Raw genomic sequence first — 18,585 nt, 5'->3', positions numbered from 1 at the left:
CCACTTTCCATGCTTATAATTTCCACATAATTAATCAATTAATTTTAATCCTAATACTAATTAACATTTAAACCAATATATAACACAAGCATTGGTCAAACTTAACATTTAAAGTTTTGAATTCATAACTTAACATTTACTTTGACTTTATTACATCTAATCTAATCTAACTAATATATTAAAGCAAAACCAATTTGTCCACTTGTTCTTCTCATATGGTGTCCACCTAATGTTCCATGTCATCCACTTTCCATGCTTATAATTTTCCATATAATTAATCAATTAATTTTAATCTCAATGCTATTAACATTTAAACCAATATATAACACAAGTATCGGTCAAACTTAACATTTAAAGTTTTGAATTCATAACTTAACATTTACTTTGACTTTATTACATCTAATCTAATCTAATCTAACTAATATATTAAAGCAAAACCAATTTATCCACTTGTCCTTCTCCTATGGTGTCCACCTAATGTTCCATGTCATCCACTTTCCGTGCTTATAATTTTCCACATAATTAATCAATTAATTTTAATCCTAATGCTAATTAACATTTAAACCAATATATAACACAAGCATCTAACTAATATATTAAAGCTAAACCAATTTGTCCACTTATCATTCTCCTATGGTGTCCACCTAATGTTCCATGTCATCCACTTTCCATGCTTATAATTTTCCACATAATTAATCAATTAATTTTAATCCTAATGCTAATTAACATTTAAACCAATATATAACACAAGCATTGGTCAAACTTAACATTTAAAGTTTTGAATTCATAACTTAACATTTACTTTGACTTTATTACATCTAATCTAACTAATATATTAAAGCAAAACCAATTTGTCCACTTGTTCTTCTCATATGGTGTCCACCTAATGTTCCATGTCATTCACTTTCCATGCTTATAATTTTCCACATAATTAATCAATTAATTTTAATCCTAATGTTAATTAACATTTAAACCAATATATAACACAAGCATTAGTCAAACTTAACATTTAAAGTTTTGAATTCATAACTTAACATTTACTTTGACTTTATTACATCTAATCTAATCTAATCTAACTAATATATTAAAGCAAAACCAATTTGTCCACTTGTCCTTCTCCTATGGTGTCCACCCAATGTTCTATGTCATCTACTTTCCATGCTTATAATGAGAAAATTACTGTTTGCGTCCCTGTGGTTTTAGGACGGAGACACAATGAGTCCCTGAAAATTTTTTTGAACTGGTTGAGTCCCCGTGGTTTTAGAAACGAACAATTTGAGTCCCTGTGGTTTCAAAAACGAACAATTTGAGTCCCTATAGTTTCAGTAAAATGAAAGTTTATTACAAAAATTAAGTAAGGGCAGAGACTCAAATGGTTCATTTTTGAAACCACGGGGACTCAACCAGTTCAAAAAAAATTTCAAGGACTCATTGTGCCTCTGCCTTAAAACCACAGGGACGCAAACAGTAATTTTCTCTAATTTTTCAGACAATTAATCAATTAATTTTAATCCTAATGCTAATTAACATTTAAACCAATATATACACATGTATTTGTCAAACTTAACATATAAAGTTTTGAATTCATAACTTAACGTTTACTTTGACTTTATTACATCTAATTTAACCAATATAATAAAGAAAAATCAATTTGTCCACTTGTCCTTCTCCTAGGGTGTCCACCTAATGTTGCATGTCATCCACTTTCCATGCTTATAACTTCCACTTAATTAATCAATTAATTTTAATCCTAATGCTCATCTTCTTACTATACTATTAAAGCAAAAAATATATCCACATGGCCATCAAATAGGATGTCCACATAAGCTTAAAAGGTTTTCATCTCTAAAATTGCCACATAATTCACTAATTAATATTTTATAAAATCATAACCTCACTAATTAATGTTTCTAGAATCATAACCAACTATTTCCTTTCAAATGATTTAAAAACCGATTTTGACTACAATTAATTGTTTATAACTAATGATAGCTACATATATTTTTCCTACATCTTGTGGTTTTGCAGAAAACAATATAAAGAATTTTTATGATAGCTATATATATATATATGACATTTGAAAATTTTTCCATCCGTTTGTAACACGGGCCACTATCCTAGTATATGTAATAAATCAATAATTATCTACTTTCCTTTTACACTATATTTATATAATATCTATATATTTTTATAAATATAAATATTAACATATTATTTTACTATATGTTTCAAAATACTTGGTGAATTCCAAAAATCAACGACAAATCATGTTTCTCAAATGAAAATTGTTTCGGGTTTTTTGTGGAAGTTAAATTTGATTTTTTGGGTCAAAAGTTGGTAAATAGATTGTTTGGTACAAGTTAACTACATTTAGGTCAAAATTTTTTACGGGTCAAAAATAAAAATTTTGAATATTTTTAAAAGTTTGAGAATGCAAAATAGATTTATCGTCAAAATTGTTATGGGTTCAAAGTGTTGACTTTAAAATTTCAAAAGTATTCAGTTAGAATTTTAAACATGATTTGGGTTTCAAGTTTATTTTTAAGGACTTTTTTTGAAATAATCCAAAGGTTCAGGATTTGGCAAATTAACTATTTTTCCCTAAACTATTAAAACTTAAGAAAATATTGCGACACTTTCGACATGTCACCCCCATGCCTATCAATACTTCCAACTTTTATCAAATTTCAAATATTTATACATGTCAACATTAAATTTTCCTTCAATGTTGATCAGAATGTTGTATGGGAAACATGTTATGCAAAACTATGCTCAAATAAAACAAAATATTCACAAAATTGAATGGGTTAACATGTTATTTTTTATGTTGTCATTATGACAAAGTCGAGAAGCCCTCTGAAACTTATCAACATCTTTTTTATGGTGTAGCTCCGAAAATCATAGTTCTTAAAGAACATCTATTGTCGCAATTTAATGTCCTATTTCCTTTGATGGGTGGTAAATTGATAAATATATCAATAAAGGTAATGCCTCTTTTGTATTTAGGCTGAGTGGTTAGAACTACTATCATATGAGAAGTCTTATTTTCGAAATTGGTTCATAACCAAGATTCTTTCAATTATACATATATGACATCGATAATGAATTTTTTAATAGAAATAAGCATTATCGGGTACGATTTTGCACGGACATTTTTTTATTAAGTTTATTTAAAAAAACCATTTTGTGATATAAATAACATTAATTTTTGTACACATTGTATAGATACAAGCATAGATGTAATACATTTTTTTTCATATACGCTATATAATTATTTGTTTTACTTATAATTTTATAATTTGAATTATCCCGTGTGTAATGCGGGCTCTAAAACTAGTTTTATATGATCCAAACATAATTACCTTAAGGTCCTGTTCGTTTCAAGGATTTGGAACAACTTCTAAGGAATGGGATTTTAATCCCATGAATTGATATATTCGTTTCATTAAATGAAAGAATAGGAATGGAAAGTAAGGCGCTGTTTGTTTTTTAAGACAAAAACTGTCTGCAATCTGATTTCATCTGATTTCATGTTTGCAACTAAAGATGTGGTCTGAAGGTCTGCAATCTGAAAATATAATACTGTTTGTTTTATAAACTGCTGCATAAGCAATTAGTTACCTATCATACATATCACAGTAGATAGAAGTCATTCAACGTCTGTAGACTAGCAAAATAGTTGGTGGTGGGCGGTTGACGGTGGGTGATGGTGTTGATGGACGGTGATGGTGGTGGGTGGTGGACGGTGTTGGTGGCGGATGATAGGTGGTGGTGGGTGGTGGCGGCGGACGGTGGGTGGTGACGGTGATGGACGGTGGTGGCGGCGGACGGTGGGTGGTGACGGTGATGGACGGTGGTGGCGGCGGACGGTGGGTGGTGACGGTGATGGACGGTGGGGCCGCGGTGGGTGGTGACGGTGATGGACGGTGGTGGCGGCGGACGGTGGGTGGTGACGGTGATGGACGGTGGTGGCGGCGGACGGTGGGTGGTGACGGTGATGGACGGTGGTGGTGGCGGACGGTGGGTGGTGATGGTGATGGACGGTGGTGGCGGCGGACGGTGGGTGGTGGTGGACGGTGGTGGTGTTGGCGACGCATGATGGGTGGCGGTGGTGTTGGACATTAGGTGTTGGTAGGATGTTAAGAAGTGTGAAGATGTGTGAAAAAGTTAAACAATAGCTTCTTTTTTAAGACCATAAAAGCAGTTTGCAGATCTTATTTAAAAAAAACAAACAGTCTTCAGAAAATTATGTCTGCGCGTCTGCAGACATAAGTCTCTTGCAGATGTTTTAAGCTAAAACAAACACCACCTAAATCCCATCAAATCTCACATTTCATGGGATTTTAAAATCCCACCTATTTTATAAGGATTGTTATGGAAAATAAAGGATTGTTTTATTAACCCTAATCAGTACTAGGGTGGCAAATGGGTTGGGTTATGTCGAAACGGGCCATGGGTCGGAACGGGTTAGGGTCGGAATGGGTTAACTAAAAAAAGGGTTGTTTTGGTTCGGTCGGAACGGGTTAGGGTTAAAAGGTTCGGGTCAGAACGGGTCCGGGTCGGAATTGGTCAAGGTCGGAACGGGTCAAAACGGGTTAATAAAAACCTCTCAAAAAAAATTCAAAAAAATTAATAAAAAAATCATAACTCAAAATATAAATCAAAAACGAAAAATGTAAAAAAACTAAAACGTTTCCGCTTTTGCTCTCGTTCATAAAAAAAATGAAAAAAAAAAACCAAGAATGAAAAAAATTCCAATTCGAATACATATTAACCAACCAAACATTCCATTCCATTCCATTCCATTCCATTCCAATTCCAAATCCAAATCCAAATCCAAATCAGTTAAAAAATAGTCCATGAAACATACACGCTAATCATATTTGCAAGTACTGAATTATTGACCCTTGTTCATCTTCTCCATCTGTAGTCCATCCAGCTTCCCACCATGGTCAAACCAATCTCAATCTGGTCAACCTTCATCCTCCTCACACTCCTCATCTTCCCAGCCATCTCATCACCACCACCACTACCAGCAGACCCCATCACTCACTTCCAACAATACCTCCAAATCAACACAGCCCACCCAAACCCCAACTACCCAACAGCAGTTCACTTCCTTAAAACCTTAACCAACTCCATCCCGAGCCTTAATACCAAAACCTTGTACTTCACAATCCCCAACAAACCCTTACTCCTTGTCACTCTCCCTGGCTCCAACCCAAGCCTTAAATCCATACTCTTTAACTCCCACTTGGACTCGGTCCCGGCCGAGCCCGCCAAGTGGTCACACCCCCCGTTTTCGGCTTATAAAGCTGAAGACGGGCGGATATTCGCCCGAGGCGCCCAGGATGATAAGTGTATTGCTATACAATATTTAGAAGCTATTAGGAACATAATTGTTAAGGACCCCGGGTTTAAACCGGTTAGGAATGTGCATATATGTTATGTCCCGGACGAGGAAATTGGCGGGTTGGATGGGATGGCAAGGTTTGTCGAGTCGGACGAGTTTAAAAAACTGAATGTGGGGTTTTTTTTAGACGAGGGACAGGCGTCGACGAGTGAGTTGTATCGGGTGTTTTATGCGGATCGCTCGCCTTGGAATGTTGTGATTAAGGCGATGGGGCAACCCGGGCATGGGTCTAGGATGTTTGATAATAGTGCTATGGAGAATTTGATGAAGACTAGTGAGGTTGTGGCTAGGTTTAGGGAGCAACAGTTTGATTTTGTTAAGGCGGGTGTGATGGCGAACTCGGAAGTTGTTTCGGCGAATCCGGTTTACTTGAAAGCGGGGATTCCGGTTCCGGGAAGTGAGGGGAAGTTTGTGATGAATATGCAGCCGTCTGAGGCGGAGGCGGGGTATGATGTTCGGTTGCCACCGACTGTTGATCCAGATTTGTTGAAGAAACGAATAGCGGAAGAGTGGGCGCCGGCGGTGAGGAACATGAGTTTTCATATCGTTGAGAAGGGACCGTTGAGGGATTTTATGGGTCGGCCGTTGGTGACTGCAACGAATGAGTCGAATCCGTGGTGGATGGTTTTTAAACAGGCTGTTGAAGCAAGTGGTGGGAAGCTTTCGAAACCGGAGATATTGTCGTCTACGACGGATGCGAGGTTTATGCGGGTGCGTGGTATACCGTCACTTGGTTTTTCTCCTATGAAGAATACGCCGATTTTGTTGCATGATCATAATGAGTTTTTGAAGGATGAAGTGTTTTTGGAGGGGATTAAGGTGTATGAATCTATTATTAAGGCATTGAGTTCATATGAAGGGGAGACACCTTAATAAGTACAAATACTAGATTGAATAATAAATGTCAATTTCCTAGAATTTGGTTTCAACCTTTGTTTGAAGAGATATCTCATTGTTGTATAATGTAGCACACTTTTGTCTGTATAACAAGTTGGTTTATGCCTTTTGGCTTGTTTTAATGTTTTGTTACTCATCTCTAAGAGGCTAGACCGTCTCTTTCGCCTCGACATATTGCTTTGTTTGTTGAAATATTTCTGGGCGTGGCTAGCGACTTGGGTCAGTGTTCTTGAAATGACATAGCTTTATCACACGTCAATCGCCTTTCCTGAGCCTCTGCAACTCTTGCAGAAGCATCCTGTGTTCTTCCTCTGTCCAAAGAGCTTTTTGCTTAATCTTGTAGCATTTTCATTTGATAAAACCTTTTACTAATTGACTAATCTACAATTCACTTATAAGTTGGTATTCAAACTATTAAGTCACGACACAAAATGTGATGTGCAAATTATAATTGAAGCATGGTCTTAGAGAAGCTTATAAAAAATATATCAAACTAAACGAGATACACATTAGACAAATAGACTGTTTAGACATAGATGCGTTGCATGAAGTCATGTAGCATGCTACATGACTTCATTTAGAAGTATAGTATAGAACGAGTGCACGACTATGAGAGTATCATTACAGGCCTACAGCCGTGTCGTTTATGTGAAAACGTTGTTTTAAACTTAAAGGACATCACATGACACAACTATATAATCACCTACACTACACATAGACAATTTTAGTTTTGATAAGGATATTTCAACTGCAATAATATTATATTTGGTATCTTGTAATTACAAATGGTTTAAAAGTACCACTACTAAAATAAAACAATCCTTAAGAACAACCATAAAGGGTTGAAATTAACTACTAAATACATAAATAAAAATATTCATAAAAAGCTGGAACTATCTTAATTATACAGCCTTTGAGGAATATGCAGCATTGATACGCTCCCTGATGTGGTTGCCACTGCGAATAGGAGGAAACCTACAAACCAACCAAACCTTTATGTTTCAATAAATTGATATTAGCACATAAAAAATAACACACCCCACGTACGTACCGTGGGGGATTCGACTCACTGCAGCAGCTTTTCAAGCACTCCACGATAACATCCGGGCCAGGTTCATAAAAGAATGCTATCTGCATATCATATTATGGGTTCGTTTAGATTACAAAAAAATAGCCCGTCTGTTGTGTTCTGTAAAAATATTTGGTTACATAAGCGATAAGCAGGTGTAAATAAAGTGTAACTGGTTAATTAGGAAGTAATTACAGGCTGTTCTGGAAAACTATATATGTATAAATAAAAAAAGGAATTACAGAATATCGTTCTTTCCCAGTTGGCATAACTCGGTGCAACGTTGATCTGCAAGAGATAGACAGAGAAACTTATACTTTATTTTGTGTACTATGGGAATGTTACATGACTTACGTCCATAAATACTTAAATAGAGTATTTTACCTAAACAAACAATTAGTCCATCTCTCCATTAGGTCCCCGAGATTAATAATAAAGGCTCTGCACCACCACAATATAATGAAATACTTTAACCACGCACGAGACTAAAATTAGATGCTGGATTATTAGTCAAATAAACTTAACTCCCCTTATTTGTATAAAACAGATGGAACTTATGTAATAGATATTTCAGCTCTTTTAAGAGTTTTCGAGCCGAGCCGAGTTGGCTCGTTTAACTTCAAGCCTAAGCTCAAGCTGAAGCTGGCTTGACTTGCTCGTTATGCAGCCCTGGGTACAGAAACTCACCCCTTCACATAACTAACATCCTCCCATATCCGTGGCTGCTTATTCTTTTCCCTGCAGACCTGTAAAACCAATATATATATATATATATAAATTAAATTATAGAAAAACAAACACGGCTTATAATGATCAATAAAGGTTATGTTAAATGCCTGGAGACCGGGAACGGAATCTGTTGCCAGAAGAGTGATCATTCCGTAATCAGAATGTGCAGAAGCGCCGTATACAACTTCATCAGAAGCTCCCATTTCACCTGGATTTGAAGTTTGAACCTTAATCTTGTGCTTATTAATAAACAGATTATTAAAAAAAGACGGAGAAGTTACCTGGATAGTGCAATAGTCGTAGAACAGAAAATGGTTTATCTAAGCCGCCTTCTTTCTGAAAGAAGTCATCCTCCAAATTCAAAGCCGTCGCAATCAAAGAGCTCAACCGCTTCCCAACCGACCTGTTATTCTGCATAAGTATTCAAATAAACACATAACAACTACCTAAAAACAAGCAACACTTACAACATTTTTCGGTAGTAGTCCTCCATTATCAATCTCCAAGAAGGTAGCATTTCTGCAATCCCATGAAGATGATAAGAATGGAGCTCAATAATATGATATGCAGATAATCATAATAATAAACAATGGTAAGATTACCTTTTGAAGGCCATTTATTTACATGGTCCTCGTGGCCTTCTAACGGGCCGATATGAAACGTTTCTTTTAAATCACCTGTTATTGAATTAGACGATAATATACTCATTATGTCAATGCTAACAAGTTACATTCTCGATGTTTCATGCATAACCACTAGTCACCTTTGGAAGCGGTAGAAGAATCAAGGTTTTCAGCATAAATAGGAGAAAAGCCCGTGTGATCCTCGCGATCCAGTTTCATCTTCTCTTGAAGTGGAAGTGAAAAAAACTTTTTACTTTCGTTAAACACATTTTGTAGGAGTTGTTCCTCTACCCCATGATTAGTGAGGTAAAAGAAGCCATACTCTATGCAGGCCTATGGACATTAAGAAAATAGCAAAATAAGTGCATTGCATTTTCAAACAAGCTATTAACAACAAACCCTTGTAAAGTGACGATATACAGGTTGCAGGATCTATACAAAAACAACTAGGAGTGTCTTAAACCTAAGAACGGAAATGTATTTTCTGTCAATAAAACGTAGTCCTGAATTTAGTGTGTTTAAACGTAAAAAAGATTTCGTTTTATAAGCAAGGAACCATCACAACGATAGGTCGAAATGTTCAACTCTTTGTGAAAGGATATAACAGTTGGTGGTTATAATTGTCACAGTCAGTGCGCGCCTGGAGCAGGGGCAAGGTGGGCGATCGCCCGAAACTTGTATTTTTTTAAAAATAAATAAAAAAATTTATAACTTTTTTTATATTCTGTTTCTAAAAAATTATATTTTAGGGGTTATTAGACTTAAGTACTCTCACCTTTTTGGTTGTTGACCGGAAACACTCCCAACTACCAAAGACCCTAACCACGTTAGTTTTCTTGTTAAGGTAACATTTATTCAGTGATGTAGCATGCTTAACTTTATACTTACTTACTGCTCAGAGTTACCACTAATACATACAAGCTACTAGTAATTAAACTAGCGCTGACAACAAGTTGTTACTAATGAGTTGCCAAATCTCAGTGGTAACTTAAGTTACTAGTAATCATATCAGAAATTATAAAGTGTTGATAAACCTACTAGTGATGGACGATTGACAATTGAATAATCGGATAAAATAAAAATAAACCTGGCGGATAGAATTAGCGGTGGCGATGCCATCCGGTGATGAAAGATCGATCACCGGAAGAGTCAAAGATTCCGCCATTTTTACCCGAGATTGCTTACTGTTCAAAGGGTAATAACTACTTTTTGTCTAATACCCTTTACCCTTTTTAGGAAAAAATATGGAACCCTCTAAACAGTAAAAGTGTCGAGTATAAATAAGGGTCCAACCCTTTACCCTTTAAAACAGTAATCGCAGCTTCTTTTCTGCATTTACTAGTTACATATTTCATATATTCATATAATATATGAATCATAAAACAATTATACTTTCATTTAATAACACTTTAAACTCTAACTTCGAAAGTTTATCAACCATTTGAACCGGTGCAAATAATATTCGCATTCACAAATTACATGTAATGAACAATTCAATGATTTTCGTATGTATATATGTTTTCAATTAGTAGTATGGCCTTTTATTTTTATTTTTCTTAGTAATTGAGAAATTTATGACGAATCATATATAAAATACAAGCTTCTCCGACATTTCAGATTAATCACGAATTTGATGTATATTTATCTAGAAACTAGTTAATGGGTCAAGGGTTTGAAATAGGGTCGGACCCTTTAAACCCTTTTACCCTTTAATGTGAAATTTAAATACCCTTTACTAGACACATATTATATATTCGGGTCTAATTAAGAGTTTTACGAGTCGGGTAAAAGGGTTTTAAGGATCTGACCCTTATCTTGCTCACCCCTACTTTTGGCTAGACTAGATGCATTATTTTGGATATTATTTCCACAAAAACGTATTGTTATTTTTACCCGAGATTAAACTTTTGTCAAAAACCCTTCGCATAAATCTTTTTTAGCTCCTCAACTTTGTTTTATCAGATTTTTGTAAAAAAAAAATATCTCACATGTATATTTTTTATCCACTTAACTTTAGTTTTACGCGTTCGTTTTTTAGCTTTTCAACTTGATAATGAAACTTTTATTGGTTACTCGACTTTAGTTTCACATGTTTACCTTTTACTCTCTCTAACTTTTGTCACATATTTTTTTACCGTGACAGATTAAACCAATACCGAATGACTACTGAGTACCCACCATAACACGTTAACTTTCAAACACATAGTGCATTTAAACCACCCTACCGTAGAAACCCTTGTTATTAATAAATGGCATGCGTTATACGCACACCATATTTGTTATTCGAACAACAAGGAAACCTATATGAGTCGTATAGGTCCAACCCCTGTATGAGTCTCTGTTTATATGGGTCGTATAGCTTCTTTACGAGTCACATGGGTCAGATATGGTATAAGTTCCTATACGAGCCAGAGAGTTTATAAGGCTCGTATAGGGGCTATAGATCCATATACTGTAAATACTGTAAAAAATTGTCATCTTGTTCTCTTCGGTATATTTGTCAGTCATGTGATTTCTATTCGATTCGTATAGCCCCTATATTAGTTGTATAGAACTGTAAAGACACCATGCGTTTAAATCACGGTCGGTCAGATGATCTAGCTTAGGTGAAATAATAATTAAAAAAAAAAACTTATGAGACACTAAAGGTGACTAGGTTGGTTCACATACTCTTAGTCGGGGCAGAGCAAAGTACTTGTATATTATGTATTTTGAATATGCTAAGAGTTTATCATCACGGAACTTAAATGATTTATAAAAATAATTTTAATAGAATTTATCATAAAAAAATAAATGATTAATAAAAAATATTTTTAATAGAATTTAAATGCTCAAAACTATACACTTATAGTTGGGTGAATAAATATTTTTAATAGAATTTATCATAAAAAAATCTAAATGATTTATCAAAATACTCCCTACAGGAGTAGTCGTATAGACAAAGAGTAGATGGAAGATGCACTTCGTATAATGGTCTCAATTGTCTAATTTCAATTTTGATAGCTTTTGTTCTTTGGTGATGTGCTTGCCTCTACCTCTAGGGAACAAATATATAGTTTTGAGCAAAGTACAAGTGGCAAGTAGGTTGCTCACTTGCTTGGAGGTGGTGACGATTCTTGTAAATGCCCCTTGTATTTAAATATAAAAATAAAACGACCTTACAACTTTGGTCATTTGGTGGGTATACTTTTCTTCACCCTTGGCACATCCTCTTATTCCGTTTATCATCCATCCACTCATCACATCTTTCTAGGCAAATCCTATTGTTGAATAGCTTCTTTTTATACGACCAACCTTTTACATTATTCTAGCATTTAATATATCAATTCATTGTTTTTTGAAGACTAGTATTCTTTTTAAATAAAGTATATGATATGTTTTTATTCACATATATAACATTATATCAGTTTTATCCATTAATTTATGTCAATAGATGTATAACTAAGGTTTGTATATTGTGTCTTGTAGAACTATATCATGTTATATGCTCTATTCACTGTAAGTTTATTATTTTACACAATGTCCAACTTATAATTTTAATTAAAAAAACATATTTAATAAATCTGATCGATTGATTTAGCCTTGCATTAAAACACCGTAAAAGGATAGTAACATGTCGCATTGCTACATGAATATCATATGAGTTGTGATGTAGGAAATATTTTGGATAGCGTCACAAAAAGTTACATTAAACTTATGACTAGTAAGAGGAAGAAGTAAATTATATTAATTATTAGATTAAGAAATTTTTTTCATTGAATTGTATTTATTAATTAATGTTTTATTAGTTTTAGTGGTCTAATGATAAGAGGTTCGATTGCCGCTTGACTAATTCGAAGGATCCTTGGGTAAATGGACGAATCAAGACTTTAATACCGGGTTTGAACCTGATATGGGACAAGAGTTTACGAACTCCTTACTGTTCCCGCGTATCGGCATGAAGGTGTATTGTCTATAAAAAAATAAAAATTTATTAATTAATAATTTATTATTATCACTTTCAAGAGGGGTAAAGGAAGCAAGTATTCGAAACCTTGAAATTAGGGCTTCAATCCATCAATTCAATTCCACCAATAAATACGTCTTCAATATCATTCAAATTTCGTCTTGTTTGAGCCTAATTATCTCAAGTTGACCTAATTCTCGCGGCGAAAATCAATCGATCGTCAAAATTAAAGGCATATTTCTGATTTCAACCGTTTTAGTTTCAATTTTATTACAGATTTATAAGTTTCTGTTGTGATTGCGTATGTATTAATACTGTTTTGAGGTGAATTATTATTATCTAATGTACAGTTTCAGATTTGGAAGTTGCTGTATGCAATGAATTGAATGAAGGCTGGTGGATGTTGTGATTTTGTGTGAAATAGTGTTTTAAGGTGAATTATTATTATGTATATTGAAGATTTTAATGGTGTCGGTGAGACGACGATGGGGGAAGGTGAAAAGAGTTTGTCGGTAACGGTGAGTGGTGGTGTGATCGGTTTATTGGAATCTAAAAGAGTTCTGGTTGGAGCGGGTGCTCGTGCGTTGTTTTACCCTACGCTTTTGTATAATGTTGTGAGGAACAGGTTTCAGGCTGAGTTTAGATGGTGGGATCAGATTGAGGAGGTATTGTCTTTATTCTTATATGCTAGCACATGTGATTTGCCGTGACTTATATTTCGTATTGATGTTTTGTGTGTATGCGTGTGTGTTGTTTACAGTTTCTTCTGCTAGGTGCGGTTCCATTTCCCTCGGATGTCAAACGGCTCAAGGATCTTGGTGTTGGTGGAGTGGTTACACTCAATGAGCCGTATGAGACTTTGGTTCCTACATCTTTATACAGAGTAATCTCTCGTTGTTTCTCGCATCAGCTTATTGTTTTTCTTATGCTCTATTTGTGATTAGTATGAGTTATGAGACGTGCTTCATAGTTTACCTATATACAAACATATGCATGTACACCTATAGTCATATGCATCTGCACATGTATACATATGCACGCATGTACCCAATCACCCATATCCACATACACGCATTGAACATATACACATACGCATATAGGCTTACATATTGACATGTATGTTATTTTTCTTTAACCATCTTTTTGTGGTATAAATTGTTTTATATAGTTTCTGCTCGATTGTAATTATCTGTTGATTTTGCATAGGATCATGGCATCGATCATTTAGTGCTTCCAACAAGGGACTATCTATTTGCTCCGTCACTCGATGACATATCTGAAGCTGTAAATTTCATCCATGGTAAATATATCTTTAAATTGCACTCTCCATTTATCTTCACCTTTTGTGTTTAATTGTAAAGAGAACAAGCATAAGCAAACTAGTAGACTGTGAGACTGATACCATATAACTTCTTGTCTTAAATTTTTGTTGACAAAATGATGCCTAGAGTATAGTTTTAAATTGTTTAAATCTTGTTCTCTTATGTAGATAAAACGCTTCTCAAGCAGTCTACATATGTTCACTGTAAGGCTGGCCGTGGACGCAGCACAACCATTGTAATATGTTATCTGGTATGTGGTGACGTTTGTGTGCGCGCGGGTACATGCATGTTCCATCATTTATTCTTTTTCTTCCTTTGTTCTGTAGATTCAGCATAGGCATATGCACCCGGATGCTGCCTATGCGTATGTGAGGTCAATCCGACCGCGAGTTCTTTTGGCATCAGCTCAGCGTCAGGCGGTAGAGGAATACTACTATCTGAAAGTGAAGAACATGCATTTTCCAAGCAATTTTTGGTCAGGCAACAGCAGCCAAAGTTGCAGTACGATTTATAGACCTCCGAGGTTCTATCCAGCAACAGCAGATGTGTTCACTTTTGATGATGGCTCGGTAGTGGTGATAGCCAAAGCTGATCTTGATGGATATGATTATGATGATGAAAGGCGTGGCGGCGGTGGGCAAATCTGGTCAGGTGTGAGTTTAGTTTGTCGGGTTGGAGTTGCAACTTTGGCGAAGTTTTCCAGTTTGTTGCACAGCAGCAGCAAGATGTCAAGTGTTAGCCTTGTAACCATGGGGGACAAATATCCTTCAAAGACCGCTCATGATGTCAGCATAAACATCCATCTTTACTAGACAAAAGATCACTGGTTTGTGTACATATTCCTGCTGGCATGTACTTAAAAAACATACTGATGGTTTGTTTTTTTTTTCTTTTTTATAAATCTTGTAATTATACGATATCATGTGTATAAGTTTGACACAGAATATGTATCGTCTGTTTGAATGTTTCGATTACATTTGCAACCAAAGTGTGGCCTTTAGGTTCACAACATAGCATATTTCCAGTGCAACAAATGTTTGTAAACTTACACGTGGCACACTGCCACAATGGCGATTCATATTTTCAAATCAATATCAAATACTAGTATAGGTCTGTAAGCCCAAGAAAATCACTGAAGAATCTTTTAACTGATGGTGGCCATGTATAAGATGAAGCGTATCCTTGCAAAGCCGTCATAGGGGTCTCATCATCTACTATAACATCTTCATCTTTCAAGTAAGGGATAACATATTTTTTCATGTCACTGTCAGAAATCCCGAGATGATTTCCTGCCACGTTGATGTACTTAACTTTTCCGGCTTCATCCAATTTCTTCAGACCAATCCAGTCTTCGATATAAAGTTGGGTCTGTAATAGAAAAAAAGACATTAGTTATTAACTCGACACGAGACAACAGTCACTTTGAAAGCAAATGCTAGGTGTGCATGTGGTTTAAATTGTAGTACTTAAGTGAATGATGGGACGACCAACTAACCTGCTGTGGAGCCAAAACCGGACTGAACTTTCCATCTGGATAGTATCCAAACCAAGCAGTTTCTTTAGGTATCAAAACCGTGTCCTGCTCAAACTGTTGCAGCAGACAGGGCATAATAAGTGTGCGCATATAAACAGAGGGACGTAATAAGAACCATAAATATTTAGCCCTTGGATCATATTTTAAGAGATGGTTGAATCATGACCGTTCCCTCTTTTTGTTCGGTCAATAATCAAAGGCTAAAAGGTGGTTCCTTCAGTTCCTAATTGATTGAAAGTTGGCTGTGTTAGTATGTACCATGATAAGCACCAGATTGTTTATGCTGCTAAATCTCTCCTTGTAAGTGGAGTTTCTTGTTTCTGGAATTTCATTGTTAAGCTTCGGGAGAAATCGGCAGTGTTGTAAGTAGCCATCAATATTCTGGAAACAAACACTAATCATAATCAGCCACCCTCTCAATGGAAACAATTTACACATACCAAATCCTTTGTTAACAAATATGCAATGAAGTTGATAATAGGGCAACTTAAGTAGAGCGGGCTTACATTCGGCAATTTCAGATAACCACTGGGAGCCAAGTGTTCCTGTACATTTACAAGTAAAATCTTGTTAGCAAAATAAACATGTTGGTCAAGACATCATACCTAAGGTTTCATGTAATCGGGTAGGCATCATCTAATGCCACACCCACCCTAACTCCGTTAATTTTTCTATAGTTAATCCCACACCCCAATCTCATACCCGCCCCAAATGTTTTGGTTTTCCTGTCGGATTCAGGTTTTTCTATCATCCCTGCATACCTGTATATAATCAGTATAAATCTCTGACTTGATAAGTGCATCTGCTAACCTGCAGAAAATGCCAGTCTGCAAAACCATGCTACATTTTAGATTAAACAATAAACACTAGATCAATTCAGTCAGGAAAACTTTCCTTCCCGTATGTTAGATAAAAGTTGAATGTTTTAAATTTTGTGGACTCATGAACATATCCTAAACAAATTAAAAATCATACATAAAGGATTGCGACTTTAATTTCTAACAAGTGTGATTTCAGCTACTAACAAATGAATTCATATATAATCAAAAGGGAGCACTTACACCACAAAGAGGCACCGAGGCAGTACCAGCATGAGGTCCTCCCAAGGATATCAAATTATTAACCTGTCTTGGACAAAAAGCATCATTAGATAAAACAAAACATATTAATGTTAAATGATCATGTAGATATTGAATGATGATCAACTTAATGTGTGAAGGCATATCATTTTCTACTTCAGTTAACATTAATGTTAATTGTACTTTGTACATGCACAATGCAAAGACTACTAAACTAGGGGAGACAGCTGTACTTGCCTGAGGCCCTCCATCACAAAATTCTATAACACCTCGGCCGATTACATTGCCCTGTATGCATAGGAGCAGTTAGATAAGCAATACGTTGCAGAAAGACAATATGAAAATCAGAAGAAACAGTGGATCTTGGTAGTCACCTGTGAGAGTCCAACTATGTTATAACCATTACTGAGTTCCTTCATTTCCTTCACCTGAAGCAACCATTTACATTTACTGGTAAGCCAAAGAAATTTTAACAAAGAGAGATTGAAGTAGAAAATCATTTATCTTCCTTCATAGAGATGTCTTCACCTTCTCACAAACAACTTCAGACTGTAAAACATACAACAACAAAAGGATTTCAATAAGTAGATTATATAAACACACGACACTTGATAGTGAAAATCATCTCAAATCCACCTGTTCTAGCAGGGGCATAAACCAGGAATCCCATGCTCCATTTCCAATTTCACTACAGCCAGTAATAAGGAACCATAAGAATCAATGATTTAAAAAGTCGGAGATGAATAAAACAATAACCAAAATAAAGGGTGCACAAAATGAAGGTCAAGCAAAACAACAACTTTTATTTGAACCCAAATAACCAAAATCATAATACATGGGGACAGTTGAGAAAGCCCAAATCAAGCAATACTATACTGAGTACATGGAAAGCAACTTCAAAAGATTTTGTGGTCAAATATTTATTTGAAAGAAATAAAGGTTAAAGTCCTTTTAACAGTATAACATGCCTAATCCAGTGAGTATGGGCATTATCAGATGCCACAAGAGAAAAATCATCCCAAGAAAAAGTAAATTAAGCATACATGCAAAATCCTTGAGACTTGGACATGTCGCTGAGTTCTTGGGTGAACTGTGTCAATCCTTTATTTGAACATTGATCACCAATACCTGTAATGAAAATTCAGATATTCAGAAACTAGGAAGGTGCCTGATACATGTCACAACTCCCTAAAGACTTGTTCTACAAGGAATCAGATAAGCTCAGCTGTGAAAAGTTCAATATAGATATAGCAGTTTATGAGTATTCAGGAACATCTGCAACTGCATTACATCCACCTTCCAGTTTTTTTTTTTGTTTTTTTTTTGTTGTAGAAGGGCAACCCACACACTCTCTAATTCTACTTTACTCCTATATCACATTTTCACTTCACTTCATTTGCAGCCGCTAACAGAAGCTCATGAAAAACATGGGATCGCGATAGACAGAATAAAAAGTACAAGCAGTGGCCTGTGAAGATTTTTTAAACAATCATGAGATCATATTTTAGAAACTAGTATAAATGCCATTTGTCACTAAACCTTATCGGTCTAAGATTACGAATACAATCACAAGCAATAATCACTTGGTTAGGTCAACGTGTACTACAAATTGCGCTACCTATTCATTCAATAACATAGTAATTAAGGCAAGATATCGTTTAGAAGTCAATTAATTTGATATATAGCAGTTGAATTGTGAAAAAGGAACCCTAATTTAGTGATAACAAGTACAAATGCATACATACATACAAAATACATACATAAAGATTTAGATTACCGTGAAGTACGATGAAAGGAAGAGAGAACGATGAAATTGGGAAGCACAGGAAGAGGATGATGATGATGATTGACGATGAATCCACGGTCAGCGTCTTCTTCTTCTTCATATTCATCATCATCATCATCATCATCATCATCATATCAATCACTTGGCTGTGGTGGTTGTTGGGGATTACAGATTTCATTTCTTACTA

The 18,585-nt window shown here is 35.4% G+C and overlaps 3 protein-coding genes and 1 pseudogene across 4 annotated transcripts; 2 read left to right on the top strand and 2 right to left on the bottom strand.

Annotated features, from left to right (window-relative positions):
- The first annotated feature begins 4,948 nt into the window (after positions 1-4,948).
- On the top strand, positions 4,949-6,343 carry LOC143575119 (uncharacterized; annotated as a pseudogene).
- Positions 6,344-7,621: 1,278 nt separating this feature from the next.
- On the bottom strand, positions 7,622-8,982 carry LOC143575117 (azadirone synthase LFS-like). Of its 2 annotated transcripts, XR_013142714.1 has the most exons (8): positions 8,872-8,982; positions 8,711-8,785; positions 8,576-8,627; positions 8,390-8,511; positions 8,224-8,316; positions 8,067-8,125; positions 7,764-7,820; positions 7,622-7,667 (listed from the first exon to the last, which is right to left on the bottom strand). XR_013142714.1 is itself a non-coding variant. In XM_077059565.1 (7 exons), the coding sequence occupies exons 1-7, from the start codon at positions 8,948-8,950 to the stop codon at positions 7,760-7,762; spliced, it is 549 nt and encodes a 182-aa protein (XP_076915680.1). In that variant the 5' UTR covers positions 8,951-8,982. The 2 variants fall into 2 exon arrangements, 1 of the variants encoding a protein (XP_076915680.1); XM_077059565.1 differs by lacking the exon at positions 7,622-7,667 and having other exon boundaries at positions 7,760-7,820; positions 8,216-8,316.
- A 4,042-nt stretch (positions 8,983-13,024) lies between these two features.
- On the top strand, positions 13,025-14,930 carry LOC143575103 (phosphatidylglycerophosphate phosphatase PTPMT2-like). The gene is made up of 5 exons (XM_077059553.1): positions 13,025-13,342; positions 13,438-13,560; positions 13,884-13,977; positions 14,167-14,249; positions 14,326-14,930. The coding sequence occupies exons 1-5, from the start codon at positions 13,124-13,126 to the stop codon at positions 14,809-14,811; spliced, it is 1,005 nt and encodes a 334-aa protein (XP_076915668.1). The 5' UTR covers positions 13,025-13,123; the 3' UTR covers positions 14,812-14,930.
- Positions 14,931-14,943: 13 nt separating this feature from the next.
- Positions 14,944-18,576, bottom strand: LOC143575105 (uncharacterized). Its single transcript, XM_077059555.1, has 12 exons — positions 18,390-18,576; positions 17,656-17,740; positions 17,249-17,300; positions 17,141-17,161; positions 16,987-17,040; positions 16,850-16,900; positions 16,595-16,657; positions 16,295-16,360; positions 16,040-16,078; positions 15,792-15,914; positions 15,495-15,587; positions 14,944-15,367 (listed from the first exon to the last, which is right to left on the bottom strand). The coding sequence occupies exons 1-12, from the start codon at positions 18,574-18,576 to the stop codon at positions 15,101-15,103; spliced, it is 1,101 nt and encodes a 366-aa protein (XP_076915670.1). The 3' UTR covers positions 14,944-15,100.
- Positions 18,577-18,585: the final 9 nt, after the last annotated feature.

The sequence above is a fragment of the Bidens hawaiensis genome, unplaced genomic scaffold (assembly GCF_021521415.1).
Source record: "Bidens hawaiensis isolate Kalapana, Puna unplaced genomic scaffold, B.hawaiensis_p1.1 tig00027298_1, whole genome shotgun sequence".
Taxonomy (NCBI): domain Eukaryota; kingdom Viridiplantae; phylum Streptophyta; class Magnoliopsida; order Asterales; family Asteraceae; genus Bidens; species Bidens hawaiensis.
This window is presented reverse-complemented; position numbering and strand designations above follow the sequence as displayed.

Coding starts and splice junctions, on each gene's coding strand:
- LOC143575103 (XM_077059553.1), top strand. CDS start 13,124: ATGTATATTGAAGATTTTAATGGTGTCGGTGAGACGACGATGGGGGAA. Junction 13,978..14,166: donor AGCTGTAAATTTCATCCATG/GTAAATATATCT, acceptor TCTCTTATGTAG/ATAAAACGCTTCTCAAGCAG. Junction 14,250..14,325: donor CCATTGTAATATGTTATCTG/GTATGTGGTGAC, acceptor TTTGTTCTGTAG/ATTCAGCATAGGCATATGCA.
- LOC143575105 (XM_077059555.1), bottom strand. CDS start 18,576: ATGAAATCTGTAATCCCCAACAACCACCACAGCCAAGTGATTGATATG. Junction 16,658..16,849: donor TTTGTGATGGAGGGCCTCAG/GCAAGTACAGCT, acceptor TGTCCAAGACAG/GTTAATAATTTGATATCCTT. Junction 16,361..16,594: donor CCTCGGTGCCTCTTTGTGGT/GTAAGTGCTCCC, acceptor ATGGTTTTGCAG/ACTGGCATTTTCTGCAGGTT.
- LOC143575117 (XM_077059565.1), bottom strand. CDS start 8,950: ATGAAACTGGATCGCGAGGATCACACGGGCTTTTCTCCTATTTATGCT. Junction 8,786..8,871: donor TTCTTCTACCGCTTCCAAAG/GTGACTAGTGGT, acceptor ATTCAATAACAG/GTGATTTAAAAGAAACGTTT. Junction 8,126..8,215: donor ATTCCGTTCCCGGTCTCCAG/GCATTTAACATA, acceptor TTGGTTTTACAG/GTCTGCAGGGAAAAGAATAA.